Source organism: Notolepis coatsorum, assembly GCF_963971535.1.
Source record: "Notolepis coatsorum genome assembly, chromosome: 16".
NCBI lineage: Eukaryota > Metazoa > Chordata > Actinopteri > Aulopiformes > Paralepididae > Notolepis > Notolepis coatsorum.
The window spans coordinates 67,784,994-67,800,957 of NC_140180.1; the positions used below are offsets into that span (position 1 = coordinate 67,784,994).

Here is a 15,964-nt window from a genome sequence, read left to right on the forward strand (position 1 = left end):
CGCATGTGAAGTAGGTCTAGACTCTAGTGCAGGGCTATTCAACTAAATTGTTCAGGGGGCCACATTGTCAGAAACCCAAGGGGCCAGGGGCCGGACTGCCACGGCGCCTCCCCGTGCTATGAATATATGTACACTTGACACAACACGCAACCACATTTTCACAACTTTTATTTAACTACATTGCAAAAGTAGTATACTTTTCAAAAAAAGTGCTTCATTTATGTGCCACATCTGCAACATCTCCTGCAAAAAGTGCTTCATTTATGACTGTGCAACAACTGCAACATCTCCTCTTCAACATTTCAATATAAAAATAAAATAAAAAACAAACAAGTGCATGATGTGCATCTGAACATTCTAACATCAACACTTGAACAAAAAAACACATTTATAGTGCAGCTGAGCTTATGAAAAAGTGCTTCATGTCTGTGCAACAACAGCAAATCACAGCATCTTATTAGCACTTATTGTCCACTCTTAACTCTCAAACATCAGGGGGGTGGGGGGCAGACAGGCCTAGCCTACATACACACATCTAATGAGAGCGATTGCACTTCTTTGACTGGGCAATGGCAGAGAAAGAGGGTTCATAGGAAGTAAGGGCTACCCGCAAACAGTGATGCAAATGCTCATTTGTCAAGGAGGCATGGTTGCTTGTTTTAATGGCATTCATGTGAGAGAAACTGGATTCACAGGTGTATGTTGAGCCAAACATTGTTAGCACAGATATTGCCAGCGTTTTTATTTTGGGGAATGTCTTGACATGAATACACTTTATCCAAAATGTTGTGGTGGATTCATTCTCAAGTGCCTGCTTCAGAGCAGATGATGCTTGCATGTCAATTATTTCAAGTTGCAGGAGACCTTCATCAATGTGAAGTGATGCAAGGAACTCTTGTCCTTTTGTGGAAATAGCAGCTACATTGGCAAATGGGTTGCTCACAAAATGCATCAATTCTCTGGACATGTCAAATTCATCAAATCGACTTGCAAAGTTTTCCCTCAATTTATCAATGAAATCTGTCATTAATTGAGTGACTTTTGGCTCAATTGTGCGTGTTAACGTTGACATGAAAAGAAAAAAGTAAAAAAATTAAATAAAAAAAATTAAAAAAAATATTTATTTTTTTATTTTTATTTTATTATCATGTAATCTTTGGCGGGCCGGTCAGAATCATCCCGCGGGCCGGATCTGGCCCGCGGGCCGCCAGTTGAATAGCCCTGCTCTAGTGGGATCACTGGATGGGCCGCTGACATCAGGCTCCTATCGATTCCTAGGGTAAAAAAGCCTCTATTTATTACTTACATTTTATACACAGCCTATATACAGCCAGCCCTGGTCCTGCTCCCATTGGGCCTGTCAAGGTGGTGTGATCTTCCCTGCACTGTCCTTGATGTGGCCAACAGCGCCGACTGCAGATGAGTACCACAGGCACGATGGATCTGCTCTACGTCGTCCTCAGTTGACCGGCGTCTAACCATGCCTGCTCTACTTCAACTGGATCAGAGTGGTTCTTCTGCCCCCTGGGGAGCTTGTTCTTAGCTCTATTTTATTATAGATACTATTGCTACCATGTATGTATGTATAAATAATGTTTTATTACAGGTATATATATATACATACCAATTATTCGCTGGTTCTTTTCTCCACTCAAAACAAACTAGTCAGACTACTGCTTGACCTGACTCCTAGAACCCACCTCACCCCTGCACACTTTGCCAACCTAGGATGGCTTAGAGTAGACAACAGAGTACAGCAACTTGCAATGGGCCTGGTCTACAAGATACACTACACGACCAAGGTACCCATGTACATGTCAAAATACTTCCCAAAGGTCAGTGAATACCACGATCACAACACCAGAGGGAGCTCCACAAATCATGTAAAACCCAGATTCGGCTCAAACAAGGGACTAAACACGTTTAGCAATTATGCCACAACAATGTGGAACGCCCTACCCAAAGCTGTAAAGGAATGTAAATCACTACCCACCTTCAAAAACACTCTCAAAGAACACCTACGGGAGACTGCAATTCAAAACTGGCCCCTACAAATGTCCTAACCCAGTTGTACAATAAAGACCAAGCATGGCTTTGTCAGTATTCCAATGTACAGCCCCACCCAACCCCACCCCACCTACCCAACCTCCTCCAATGTACAGTTTCCATGTCAAATGTATGTCAGTATTCCAATGTACAGTGTCCCCCCCCCCCCCACCTCCAATGTACAGCCCCACCCCACCTACCCAACCTCCCCCAATGCACAGTTTCTATGTCAAATGTATATACTCTTCTTCTGGATTTTTTTAGTATCACAAACAGTACTGTATTTGAAAATCTGGTATGTCATAAATGTATAGATGTAGCAGTACTGTCTATCTGTATGTCATGTGTGTCATATGATGAATTGAAAATGGGGGACCCTGATGGAAACAAGACGAAAGTCTTTCTCAGGTCTGCATCCTCTTAACAATTGTATGTATTGAGCTGTACTGTACTGTACCCATTCTGCAATCTGTTAATAAACTTTTCAATCAATCAATCAATCAAACCCATAGCAATACTATAATATCACCGACATCCTGATGGGGGATCCCCTTTGAATTGCTCATCTGAGGTTTCTCTCCACCACAGCGTTTGTGGTGTTTTTTTTTCTTCCTATTGCTAGGTTTTAGGGAGTTGTTCCTCATCTTCATTGGGGAAAGTCTGGGGGTGTTGCAAATGTGGATTTATGGTGATTTTTTGTTCTGGATCTATTGTGATGTTTCTTCTTGATCTGTAAAGCCCATGGGGGCAATTCGTTGTGATTTCAGCCTATACAAATACATTTGATTGGTATCATATTGAGGGTTGTAACGGTCCTGCGAGGACGGCCCACCATTAGGCCGTTAGGACATCTCAATGTCAGTCTCAAAACCGGCATTGGAGTAGTCGTGATTGACATGTGGTAAAAACCAATGCGTGAAAGGGATGGCAGGGAGTGTGGCGGTGTTCAACGCCTTTTACAGTAGAAGGATGGCATCCTGAGAGGTTCATGTACAATTCTTTCAGCACGGAAGGTCCAATAGGCCAAACACGACACAAAGCCTGCAGGAAATATAACTATCATCTTTACAATGGGCAAATAAGGCATTCTACCTATTTATGTGGATGTGTGCCAGAGGGGGGGAAATATGCTACAAGGAATCTAAAATAGGGATCCAAAATGTAAGATTTGGTTCATTTCAAAGCCTCAGTGCCGGTATGCTAAGCTCTCTTGATTAAATGAAGCCATCACTTGAAGTGACTTCTGTAATGCATTAGTACACTTCAAAGAGAACAATTATCAATTGACACACCCTGTTAAAAGTTACAGACAATTTAATTATAGCTCAATCGAGAAATATTCACCATTGAAAGAATTAGGCCAATAGTCTTATAAAATAGTTACTGGCATAAAAAAAAGAAATAAAACAAAACATATTTCAGAATTTTCGACATTGGGGTTTTCAATGGGTTTCATGGGACCTAGGGTCATGCAATCTGCTCACCAAACAGAACGGTTACCATTCAATTAAACTACAAACACATACAAATCATAGGTAGCTAGCTACATCATCATCTAAATAGGTGGCAAGCCCATGTGATGTAACGTGAAAAAACGCTCTGTGAGATGGTGAGCGATGGTCCAGAGGAAGTTGATGAAGCATCTGTAGCCGCCTGACGCCATGGAGACCAAAACACCAAGAACCATGAGGAGGACAAGGACCAGGATCAGGGTTCCTGCAGCCTGACGACTGCACCAGCTAAACACACACACACACACACACACACACAAACACACAAACCAAGACACGGACACGCACACATTTTGTTGTTGTTGCACTTTGTACTCGTGCAATGACAAATAAATTAAATATAATATAATCTATTCTAATATAATATAATCTTAATTCTATAGTAGCTCTATGTTAAGTACCTTTTGGTTTGAGACCTGCTCTCTGGCTGCTCCTCATGTCTGCAAATAAGACACACAAATAAGACACACAAACTATTATATTAACACTTTGATCGCCAGGGTTAAATTCATAATTTACCATCTTTCGCCAGCCCTATTTAACATGGAGAAGTTCCCCTTCTTTGCAGGGCTATAACTTTTTAAATTGTATTGCTAAATTGACATTACTATGGCCCATTCAACGTCCTATATCTATTGTTCAGGGTGTGGCAACGTTATACTTTTTAATTCACATATTCATACTAAAATACGGTCTAAAGATGTTTTTATCGTTTTCTGCAGCTTTCTCCAGAACTTGATTTATAGCCCCAAATGCATTATATTGATGATGAAATACAGTTTGATAGCAATCGGCACGAGATAAAAAATTTCAACTGGACATACTTCTAGAAGTTACTAAGTATGATCTGATGATGACCGGATGGGGGGAGGGTCGTTTATAATTCCGTGGCCAACATTATATGTTGCATCTAGTGTGGGTGATATGATCATTAGAGCAGTTAGTATCGAACACATTGAAAATAAACGCTGAAACTCACCGTATCTTCCTCGCGCCGTTGGGCGATGAGCGTGGAACAGACATTTTCCTATTATGGGATGTAGAAATACCCGATCCATTTCCAGGTTGTATAATAGTATATACGTCCAAATCATGTTGTTTATCGAGTTATTTGCACCGATCGATGTTCAGTGTGTCAAGATGGAGTCCCTCTAACGATAGCGAGTGCCCGGACGAAATATGGGTGAGCACCACTTCATCCACATCACTTCCTGTTTGGGCGATCTCCCGATCGGCCACCAGATGGCGCTCTTGAACCGTTGGAGAGTTGAGTGGGGCTCAACAGTACATATCATGTCTCCGGGGGAGAAATATGATTTCGATCACAGATTTTTGAAATATTGATATCAAAGACGTGTTACGGCGTCATTGGCAGAATGAGCATGGCGGGGAATGACGAGTTTCGGCGTCTCCGGCGATCAAAGTGTTAAAGGAACACAAGAACTTTTGGAAAATTAGCTTATTTGCCATCTTACCCGAGTTCATTTATAGCTTCTGGATCCTACACTGTGAACGGCACATACAATAATGTCAATGTTACTCACTCATGCCTTATCTTCTACCATTTATTATTATTTTTCTAATAAAAAGATATTTCTAGCATTCGCTTGTATTTAAGTTGTTAATTTTTAGTTAAGTATTGTGTAATCAGTGTGATTTTGTGTGAAGGGCGGACTAACAGACTAAGATTTTCATTGTATGGCAAACAATGTGTTTAACTGTGCACATGACAATAAATAATCTTGAATCTTGAATGGACTTTTATTATAATTTTTTTTAACTTAAAGGAACACGCCAACTTTTTGGGAAATTCGCTTATTTGCCATCTACCCTGGAGTTAGACAAGCAGATACATATAGGCCGTGAACGGATATTTGGTCACGCAGTTTTATTTGACGTAATTGGTGAGAGTTTGATCACGTATCTTGCACTCGACCAATAGCAGCTCTCCTTGTTGCCAAGTTACAGACAAGAGATTGTGTAAACAGTAACGTGATGTTATCGTGTCATTCACGGAGTACATCTCGACGCAAATGGACAACAAACACATTCTAACATTCGCGAAATAGGCTTCTAAACAATGTTATATGCATATACGCTACTTGCTATAGGCAATCGATTGAATACAGCTGTGAAACGGGCCATAATGTTCGTGTTATTAACCATACTGTACATTTAAATCATATTGCCTTCTATCTACACCAACAACACAGCATTTCACACACCGATGCATGACGTCCTGTCGGGGCAATTATTCGATAAACCTCCATAAACACACAATCCGTGATGCATGCAGCACATTTGTATCAAAAACACTTTACTTTGTGATTCCCAACCTGCAATATTAAAGATGCTGGTACAATTTTCTAAAGATTGAGGTCATACACAAAACAGTTCAGTGGATAGTATAATGACAAATTAATTAATAATTAATTTGGAATAATGTCAAACAATTTACAAATCAATAAGTTACTCATTAACCTTTTTATTTTCAATTTAAAGACAAAATAGAATGCAGGTACAAAAATAGATTCAAGAGGTTTATTAGTCACATACATACACACAAGTTTCAAGTTTGTTTATTATTTATCACAATAAAATACAGGTAGTTTACGATGAAAGGCTTGTTTCTGTATGAGCAACTGAGAGTGTGCTTCATACAGTAACAAAAAAAGTAAGTAAGTAAAAAGTAAAGTAAAGAGGAATATTCAATATACATTATACAATATACACTACAGAGTAAAATGAGTAAACAGTGAGGTGTGTGGAGAGATCAGTGTCAAACTGATCTCAACAAATACAAACAAATCACACTACTACTGTATAACCCTAATCCCCTCACCCTATACATCCGAACCCCAGTCCACACGCTTATCCACCACCACACTTCCCAGGCAACACTGATGTTAATCATCCTCATCACTATCATCTGAGTCAAACTCTAATGTAGCCCTATCCTCCGTTTCCTTAGAAACATTTGCACATGTAGAAGGGTGCATTATCCCTACTTTATGAGAGTAGATGTGCACTGTCACCAGGTAGTGGGAACACAGCAGATCTGGGTCCGGCTGAGTCCCCGACTGTAGTGTAGGGGTATTAGAATTGGGATTTAGCAGAGGGAGCGGATGGGGCCTAGGGTTTACTAACCTAGGGGTTCTGCGCTGGTCCTTCTTGCCCTCCAGGGCGACTTACAGTAATTCCCCAAACACCCACACTTCCCCTAATACTTCCCACACCCTCTCACACCCAGTGATAGATGATATAATTTCTCCCCAAACAGTACCTTTCCTTGTTGACGAACGGAGACCTGTCCAGAACACCTGCCCCAATGATACATAGGCCGTGGATAAGAAGGGGTTAAGCAGTAATGCACATTAATCGAAAGGAAGGGGTTAAACAATAATGCACATTAATTGACACACACACAGTGATCCCATTTGTACGCCTCTCCTTTTATATAAGTGGGGCATGCAATCAATACAAGGCACAATGCATGGTACTTAGATCTTACACGCTACGGTAATGAAACAGGTCCCCGTAAGGGTTAATATACTTTTCACTCATCCGTAGGGAGAGAGAAGGTAAGGGCGAGCTCTGAAAGCTATTCAATGGGAAAGATTATTAATATACATACGTGCTGTCTGCACAACTTAACCACACAACATACAGTGGGCCCACAGTTGAAACAAAAAGCCTATCTAAGCCGGCATTACCCAAAACAACAAACATCGGGGGGCCCCTAGTCACTGGTGCACGTGCCAGTTCAATGTATTTATTCTCTTCGCCCTTAGAGGGCATGCTCTCGAAAAGGAGAATGTTGGAGGCGGGTGCGGTCCGGCGACGTCTGTTGTGGTGTCCGCTGCGGGGCTGGGAGATGGTGGAGCGACGCGCGAGCTAACTGTGCTAACAGGCCTATACTTGAAGCTAAGCTTTGGGTCAGTGCGACCCCCTAGCCTTTCGCCTATACTTTACTAAACGCAGCACGTGGAATATCCACAGCACACTACGGCAGTAGAACGTCTTCTTCTTGGTTCAAACGTACCCTAAGCACTATACTGGGAAGCTAAACTGTCGCATACGACATTACTATCCCACACCGTGGCAGGAGTCGTATTTCGCGTGTCTTTAGTATCGGGAGCTCCTGATCCACACGTCTGCTCGCTTCAATGGAAAACGACGAAGAGGTCGTCTCGTTGTCTGAGCTCCTCCTTCAGCCAGCCTCTTCCTCACCTGCCGTCACCAGCCCAACGTCGCACCAGCTCCCCCTGGCGGCAGTCCAGCGCCATGTCCCATTACTAAATGTCAATATTAGGATATGGAGAATCAAGACGGGTCAGCGAGTTACACAACGTTATCATGAACACAGTAGAGTACCAGGAATTAGAGTTAGACACATTGAATTATTGTTAGACATATTCAGGTGTCTACATTTCCCCCTACTTTAAACTTGCCAAGTCCCAATGCAAGTTACACAACCCCCTGTTTAGTGGAGTTACACAATTAGACAACGCATACATGCACACAGTACTTAGACCAACAATTTCACACAACTCTTTACAATTTGCAAACACTGTTCACAGAACACACTCTTGAGTACATAATCGTGACGATACCTGGCAGGTAACCGACCTCTAGTACTCCTCTGTGGCCGGAGTGGTCCGACCCCCCCCCCCCCCCTTTCAGACCCTGTGTCCGAATCGTCCGTTCCCACCAACAGGTCGTCGGCAGCGTCTTGGACTACAAGCTGTTCGCCTGAATCGGCCTCCTCGCCTCCATCTACGTTGTCCTCGCCTGACGAGTCCGACTCCACCCCTTCCCCAGCGTCGGGCACGATCTCCGTGACGACACGAGGGGACTTGGGTGGGTTACATACTCTGGGACACGGTTCCCGAGGGCGATAAATGGCGGGCTCCTCGTTTGACTCGGAAGAGCTCTGCGAATGCGTAGGAGTCCTCCGGGGGATCCGCGCACGCCCTTCCCGGTCGGAATTGGGAAAGGTACAGGGCTTGAGTTGGTCCCAATGGACAGTCTTCTCCGGGCCCCCATCTTCTGGCCTGACCGTGAAGACAGGCGTCCCTTCGAGGCTCTGTGCAACCACCAGATAGGGGGTAGATTCCCATTTGTCTTGGATCTTATTACGACCTCTGGGTCCATGGTTCCTCAACAGAACCCGGTCTCCGGCCCTTACAAGCGCGCCTCTGGACTTTCGGTCGTAGATCAGTTTGCGTCTGTGAGACGTATGCTTAGCTGTGGCTCCCGCGGCCTCCGCAGCAGCCTTCAGTCGCTCGTGGTGTCTCTGGACCCACTCGTCCAAGTTCTCCGCATCGCCGTCCACGGCATCTTTGCCACCCAGTACGTCCCTGGGCATCCTTGCATCCCTCCCGAAGAGCAAGTAGAAGGGGGCGTACCCCGTGGAAGAGTGCACGTGGCAGTTGTACGTAAGTACCAGCTCGGGCAAGTGTTCCTTCCAGTCCCGCTTCTTGTCCGCGGGCAAGCTACGCAGCATATCATGCATGGTCCGGTTAAATCTCTCACATTGGCCGTTCCCCTGGGGGTGGTAGGGAGTAGTACGGCTCTTGGAGATCCCGTAAAGTCTACAGAGTTCTTTGATGACGCCAGATTCAAAATTTCGACCTTGGTCGGCATGGAGTCGAGCGGGGCAGCCATAGTACACAAACCAATGCCGGATGAGTGCGGCGGCGGTGGTCTTGGCGGTCTGATCTTTGGTCGGGATGGCAATAGTGAATCGGGTAAACATATCGGTCAACACCAGGACGTTCTCATAGCCGCCCGTTGACATCTCTAACACGGTAAAGTCCATGGCTAGAACTTCCATGGGCGCAGTCACGTTGGTGCAGGTCATCAGGGCCTGGGACTTGGGGAATACGTCCCGGGCAAGCGCACACCATTTGCACTGTTGCACCCAGCCATTCACCTCTGCTGCCATCCCTATCCAGAAGCAACTTCGCCTCATCAGGTCTATGGTCCCCCGTCTACCGAAGTGTCCCCCATAGTCGTGTTGGGTCTCATATGTGTCGCCGCAGTGCCGTCGGCACCACCAGTTGCAGGACCTCTTCCCTGTCTCGGGGGTCGCTAATGCGTCGAAACAGTACTTGGTTGTGTAGACGGAAATGCTCCCACTGCCCGTATAACTTGCGGAGGCATGGGTTCACTTCCTGCAACAATACTTTAGTGGGTGGGGTCCCACGGGTCACCGCCTGCCATACCGGTCCCAGTTCGGGATCTTCCGCCTGGAATTGTCGTAGTTCGTCCCAGCTATATCCGCTGTTCCCCTTCTGCACCACTATTTGCCTTGCGACGATCGCCGGGACCCCTGGCGGGTTGGTCCGGTCCTCGGGGCCTTGGCGAGCCCAGACTTCTTCCGCCGGGACCACCTGGCCCGGTTGCCTCGGGCCGATTGCTGAGACTTCCTGCGGCTCAGTCCGTTCCTCGGGGCCCAGCCGAGTACGAACGCCTTCCGATGTGATCGCTAGAAAGTCCTTTTCTGTGTCCACTACTTCTGGTTCTTGCCTCATCGTGATGCGTGACAAGGCGTCGGCAATTTGGTTGAGTCGGCCGGGCTTGTAATGTACTACAAAGTCGTATTCGGCCAGCTGGGCGACCCAGCGCTGCTCCACCGCCCCCAGATTGGCCGTGTCTAGGTACCGCAAAGGGTTGTGGTCGGCGACCACGGTGAATTGGGAGTAGAGCAGGAGGTCTCGGAACTTCTCGGTGATCGCCCACTTCAGGGCGAGGAGCTCCAGCTTGAACGCACTGTAATTCCGGTCGTTTCTTTCGAACCCTCGTAGGCCCCTGCTCGCGAAGGCGATGACGCGCTCTACGCCCTCTTGCTTCTGGCTCAGCACGCTCCCAGCCCCAAGTAGCTTCCATCCGTGGTCACTACGAAGGGGAGTTGGAGGTCCGGATATGCCAACACCGGTGACGTCATTAGGCACCCCCGCAGGTGATTGAAGGCCTCCTGACACTTCGGAGTCCATTGGAAGGCCTCGGTCCGGCCTTTAGCAAACCCTTTCTTTTCTTTTCCCATGAGGGCATGCAGTGGTTACTTCCGCCTTGAGGAGGAAACACTTCCGGGGCTTGAGTTTGAGGCCATGTTCACGGAGGCGTCCGAACACCAGGTCCAGCTTCTGACAGTAGCTCTCGAAGTCCCGTGAGAACACCAACACGTCGTCCAGGTAGACCAACAGGACATCGAAAGCCAGGTCCCCTAACACCGCGGTCATCAACCGCTGGAACGTTGCTGGTGCATTGCACAGCCCGAAGGGCATACGGGTCCACTGGTAGAGGCCGAAGGGCGTCGTGACGGCCGTCTTTTCTTGATCCTCCTCCTTCACCGCCACCTGGAAGTAGCCAGCCGTGAGGTCGAGGGATGAGAAGATTTTGGCCTGCCCGAGGGCATCTAGGGACTCCTCTATGCGGGGTAGAGGATACGCATCTCGGTGCGTCACATTGTTTAGTCGACGGTAGTCGCAACAGAATCGCACGGAGCCGTCTTTCTTGATCACTATCACTGCGGGCGACGCCCACTAGGACGCCCTGAGCGACCAGGTCCTGCACGTGTTGTTTCACCTCCTGAAAGATGTGAGGCGATATCCGGCGGTGCCGTTGTTTGATGGGATGCGCGTCCCCGGTGGGGATGTAGTGAGTGATCGTGGTAGTGTATCCATAGTCTCCGTCGTCGAGGGAGAACACCGTCTTGTGTTTCTCCAATACCTGGTTTAGTCGGTCCACTTGCCCCTGAGTGAGATCTTGGAGGTTCGCTTGTACGGGCACGGCTAGTCATCGGGTCTTCCCGTCGGCGACCGCCGGAGTCGGATTGTCTCCGGCTTCAATCGCCGTCACCCTCAATCCTCCGGCAACTTCTTCTACGGTCACCCTCTCCTTGGGCAGTATTTGACGGGGGCGGTGGAGTTCCGCCAGCCGGGACCGGGGCCGGAGCACGATGGCTGTGTCGGTCGGGTTTAACAGCCGCACGGGCACCCTCCCATTTAGGGCGTGGGCCACTACATTGGCCACCAGTAGGCCGGGCGGTAGGTTGGCACTCGGAGTACTCTCGAGCATTACGGGGCGTTGTATCTTCGCCGACGTCTCGCAGCGGCCCTGGACGACCACTTCACTGCGGGGGGGAATGACCACCGGGTCTCGGCCGGCCACCTTCACATACCCCCTTCTCCCCAGGGCGGTGCACCCCTGTTCCTCGAGAGCAACGGCAGCGACGATGCAGCGCATGGCGGCGCTCCCGGCGTCGGAGCGATGACGACCCGTTGGGCGTATCCCCTCCATTCCAGCAAAGAGGTCGTACACCCCGCTGAGTATGTTCATCCCCAGGAGGCCCGGGATGGCGTTTCCTGCGGAGCTGCCGTGGGGGTCGTCTTTTACTATGAACACACATTTTCCGGGGAACTTCATCCCTAGACACTCCACGTCAGCGAAGAGGCACCCCACCACGGGGATTTCTAAGCCGTTTGGCGGCCGTGAGGGTGACCCAGGTGGCGGAGGACAGTCTCTTCTTCTTGAATTGCTGCTTGAAATGGGTTTCGGTCATGGTGGTAACCTCGGATCCGGTGTCTAAGAGGCAGCAGGTCTTGACGCCGTCTATCTGCACGTCTAGGGTGTAACAGCCCCCGTATACATCTTGGGTCTCTGGGCCCGCGGCTACCGAGTCGACGGCTCCTGCCGCGACGGCGTCGATCGCCCCTCGTGTTCTAGTGAGGTGCCCCTGTGGGCCCGGAGCTTCGGGCGCGGGGGAATGTGCTGGGCGTGATCCGCCGGTCTGAAGTGGACATTCTCTACTGATATGTCCCGGCTGCTGACAGGCGTAACAGATCAGTCTTCCATCCTCGCTCCGGCGGGGTAGTCTACGCGGGGTAGCGGGCACGTCTCCCCTGGGTCGGCGTCCGGTGAAGCTTCTTTGGGGCACGTCTCGCTCTGGCTGCAGGGCCCGAAGGAGCAGTTCTTGGCCCGCGACCAGCTGTCGGATGGATTCCTGTAGTGCGGACACGCTAAAAGGGGGTTCGTGTCCCTCCACGGCGGCGGCATGTATCGTGCCCCGGGCGGAACTCTTAGCGGTGGACAGTGCCTACTCCTCTTTAGACCAGTCGATCGCGGCAAGCATTAATTCAAGGAACGTCAGCGTCCCTTTCTCCCTTTGGTACCGTCTCATCTCTCGTCGCAGCGCGTCGTCTCTCAGGCCTAGGACGAATTGCTCCTGTAGTAAGGTGACGGTGTCCGGGACCCGTGTGGGTGCCCGCCGCTGTAGACGCCGAAGCATCTCTTGTAAATCGTACGCAAATTGTCTCACGGTCTCACCGGCTGCCTGCTTGCGGTCGTAGAACTCCCCCAGATGGACACTGATGGTCGTCGGCTGGCACTTTGCTAGCTCGGAAGTGCGACTTCATCGCCCGGATCCAGTCCTCTACCGACAGCTCTCCCCTCTCTTTTCCCCTTCCGAACTCGCTGCATTTTCGGTCCCGTTGGACATACAGTCGAGGGGGTCGCTTGGGGGTCGCAGGCGTGTCTCTCGAGGACGGCCTTGGCCAAGGCGAGGGCTTCTCGCTGGTCGCTCCGGGCCTGCTCCATGTACACCGCCTGTCGGTCCAGGAGGCCTGCCTGGTCGTGGAATCGGTCCTTCAGAGCCTCCACTTGTGCGGTCAAGTCCCTCATCGCTTCCGTTTCTTCTTCTTTTACCTCGGGGGAGGCGTGCCGGGCACGTTGTTGCTCCAGTAGCGCCGCCTGGGCCTTGCACTCCTCCTGAAGCGCCTCATACTTCGCCGCCGTTTCCTGCGCAGCGCGGGTCTGTTCCTCGGACATCTTTGGTCTCTCTCCAGGTCAAGTCAAGGAAGTGGGTTAGGATGTTGATCCTGTTCGTGACGCCAAATGTAGAAGGGTGGATTATCCCTACTTTATGAGAGTAGATGTGCACTGTCACCAGGTACAGCAGATCTGGGTCCGGCTGAGTCCCCGACTGTAGTGTAGGGGTATTATAATTGGGATTTAGCAGAGGGAGCAGCTGGTCCTTCTTGCCCTCCAGGGCGAGTTACAGTAATTCCCCAAACACCCACACTTCCCCTAATACTTCCCACACCCTCTCACACCCTCTCACACCCGGTGGCAGTAGTGATAGATGATATAATTTCTCCCCAAAGCAGTACCTTTCCTTGTTGACGAATGGAGACCTGTCCAGAACACCTGCCCCAATGATACATAGGCCGTGGATAAGAAGGGGTTAAGCAGTAATGCGTTTGCCCTTCACATACACATACTTGTCCCTTTTCTGGACTTTCACTTGTAGAGCCATGTTCTGTAAGTTCAGACTCTCCTGCATCCACATCTTGAGCTGCAGAACACATAGCCCGTTTCGCAGCTGTATCCAAGCGCTTTTTGTCGATAAAATGCCTATAGCAAGTAGCATGAAAACCAGCATCTCCAGGAACATTGGTAAACTCGATCTCTAAACAATGTTTGTATGTATCTGCAATGATACGATTCTCGCCTGGCAATTTAAGCCACCGCTCGACGCAGTTTCCATATCTATCCCACCGTGTCTGTGTAAAATCTTGTACACTTTCTTTCTGAACGGACGTGAGATGCATATAACATTGTTTAGAAATTGTTTAGGTGTTTTTTCTCCATTTTCGTCCTCTTCTGTACTCATCGATGAGTACTGCTTGAGTGTTGCTTCCATTCCTACTGTTTACACAAATCTCTTGTTGTCTGTAACTTGGCAACAAGGAGAGCTGCTATTGGTCGAGCACCAGATACGTGACCGAACTCGCACCAATTGCGTCAAATAAAAATCTGCGGTGACCAGGTATCCATTCGCAAGGAAAGATCTAGTCCCGACTTTAAAATTATGATTGTGAAAAATGGGCTAGTTTGTCAATGGAGAACTTTTTGTTCCTGAATCTACACCAATATATCTTTCACCCAGAGTGAAAATTGTGAAGTCCGGGGAGGTGGGAACAAGAATCGTTTTCTAGCCACTTCTCAGCCTTCACCATATGGCCTAATGCATTAGGCTTAGGGAACAGCCGCTCCGTTAGCCTAGCTTAGCGTCATTCACTGGAAGTAGGTGTGCCAGTGTAGCCTAGTCCCTAGTTCCCAACAGTCACTCCAAATACAACTCCAAAACGTTCCTGTGAACATGTTGTGACCTGTGTATTTACCATGTGGGAAAAAAAAATTTTGCCGAATTTCATCACCTTAAAAGCCTCGGCTCAAATTGTTCAGAGTATATATCTGCTTAAAAAACGAAAATGTCTAATTAAATTAAACAGGTCACAACATGTTTACAGGAACGTTTTGGAGTTGTATTTGGAGTGTATTTCGTGACTGTTGGTAACTAGGCTACACTGGCACACCTACTTCCAGTGAATGACGCTAAGCTAGGCTAAAAAATATATATTTAATGGTAGAAGATAAGGCACGAGTGAGTAACATAGACATTATTGCACGTTCCGTTCACAGTGTAGGATCCAGAAGCTATAAGTGAGCTCATGGTGATCTTTGCCGATGTCCAGAAGTGCATCTCTGTTGTACTTGAAATATTAAAGGGCTGTTTAGATGATTTTCAACCTTGATTGTTGTTCTGTTGTGAGGACATGTACATAAAACCTACCAACATGAACTCTGTCTCGAGAACCCTGTGTCGCATCAACCCCCCCCCCCCCCCCCCCCCCACTGCACAAGAAACTCCACCGGATGTCACCGGGGGAAACCAGACCTCCATAGTGAACGGCAGACACAATTTATTCAACTTTCCTCGGGTTGTAACTATTGGTTTTGAAGGGCCACTACCCAGTCAGAGGGCACTCACAGCTCAGATGTGTTGTGGTGTGAAGTTAAACATTAAAGGGGTTATGCACTGCTATTCCTAGCACTATTTGGGCAACTTTACACACTTCCTGTGAGTCTATGTAACACATCTGTAATTTTTATTCCAAAAATAATCATTGTTTTATATTTCTAATCTTGTACTCAAAACCAGCATTTTTCAGCCTCATGAAAGCAGGCTATTATTGGCTTGGCTCCAACCATACTAGCAGAATGCTTTGAGTGACAGCCACCCACCAAATAGCTCCGCCCATCTCCCCGTCAGAGATTAGGTTTCAGGTTACATACAAATATGGTATGTCATAAATATAGAGATGTAGCAGTACTGTCTATCTATATATATGTTACCACTATTTGTAAAAGCCACAACCACGTTACCATATTTGTAATAATGTAAATCATTGTGTCGTTGTACATATTGTGTATACACCGTTAGAAGCTAACATAGCTTAGCTTGGTAGCTATTGTGCTAACAACATATCCCGACGTCCGGCTCGCTGGCCGGCATGCACGCCCGACACAAAATGGTTCTCTCCTCTCTGTACACCCCCGTC

At 48.0% G+C, this 15,964-nt stretch overlaps 1 protein-coding gene across 1 annotated transcript in view; it reads right to left on the reverse strand.

Moving 5' to 3' along the window:
• Positions 1–3,487: 3,487 nt before the first annotated feature.
• LOC311242779 (uncharacterized protein) overlaps positions 3,488–15,964 on the reverse strand; it is a 35,915-nt gene continuing 23,438 nt past the window's right edge. Inside the window, exons 11-12 of the mRNA XM_084331812.1 lie at positions 3,959–3,997; positions 3,488–3,785 (exon numbers count right to left, since the gene is read on the reverse strand). Of these exons, the coding sequence (XP_084187938.1) occupies positions 3,602–3,785; positions 3,959–3,997 (223 nt within the window). The 3' untranslated portion in view covers positions 3,488–3,601. The remainder of the gene's footprint in view (positions 3,786–3,958; positions 3,998–15,964) is intronic.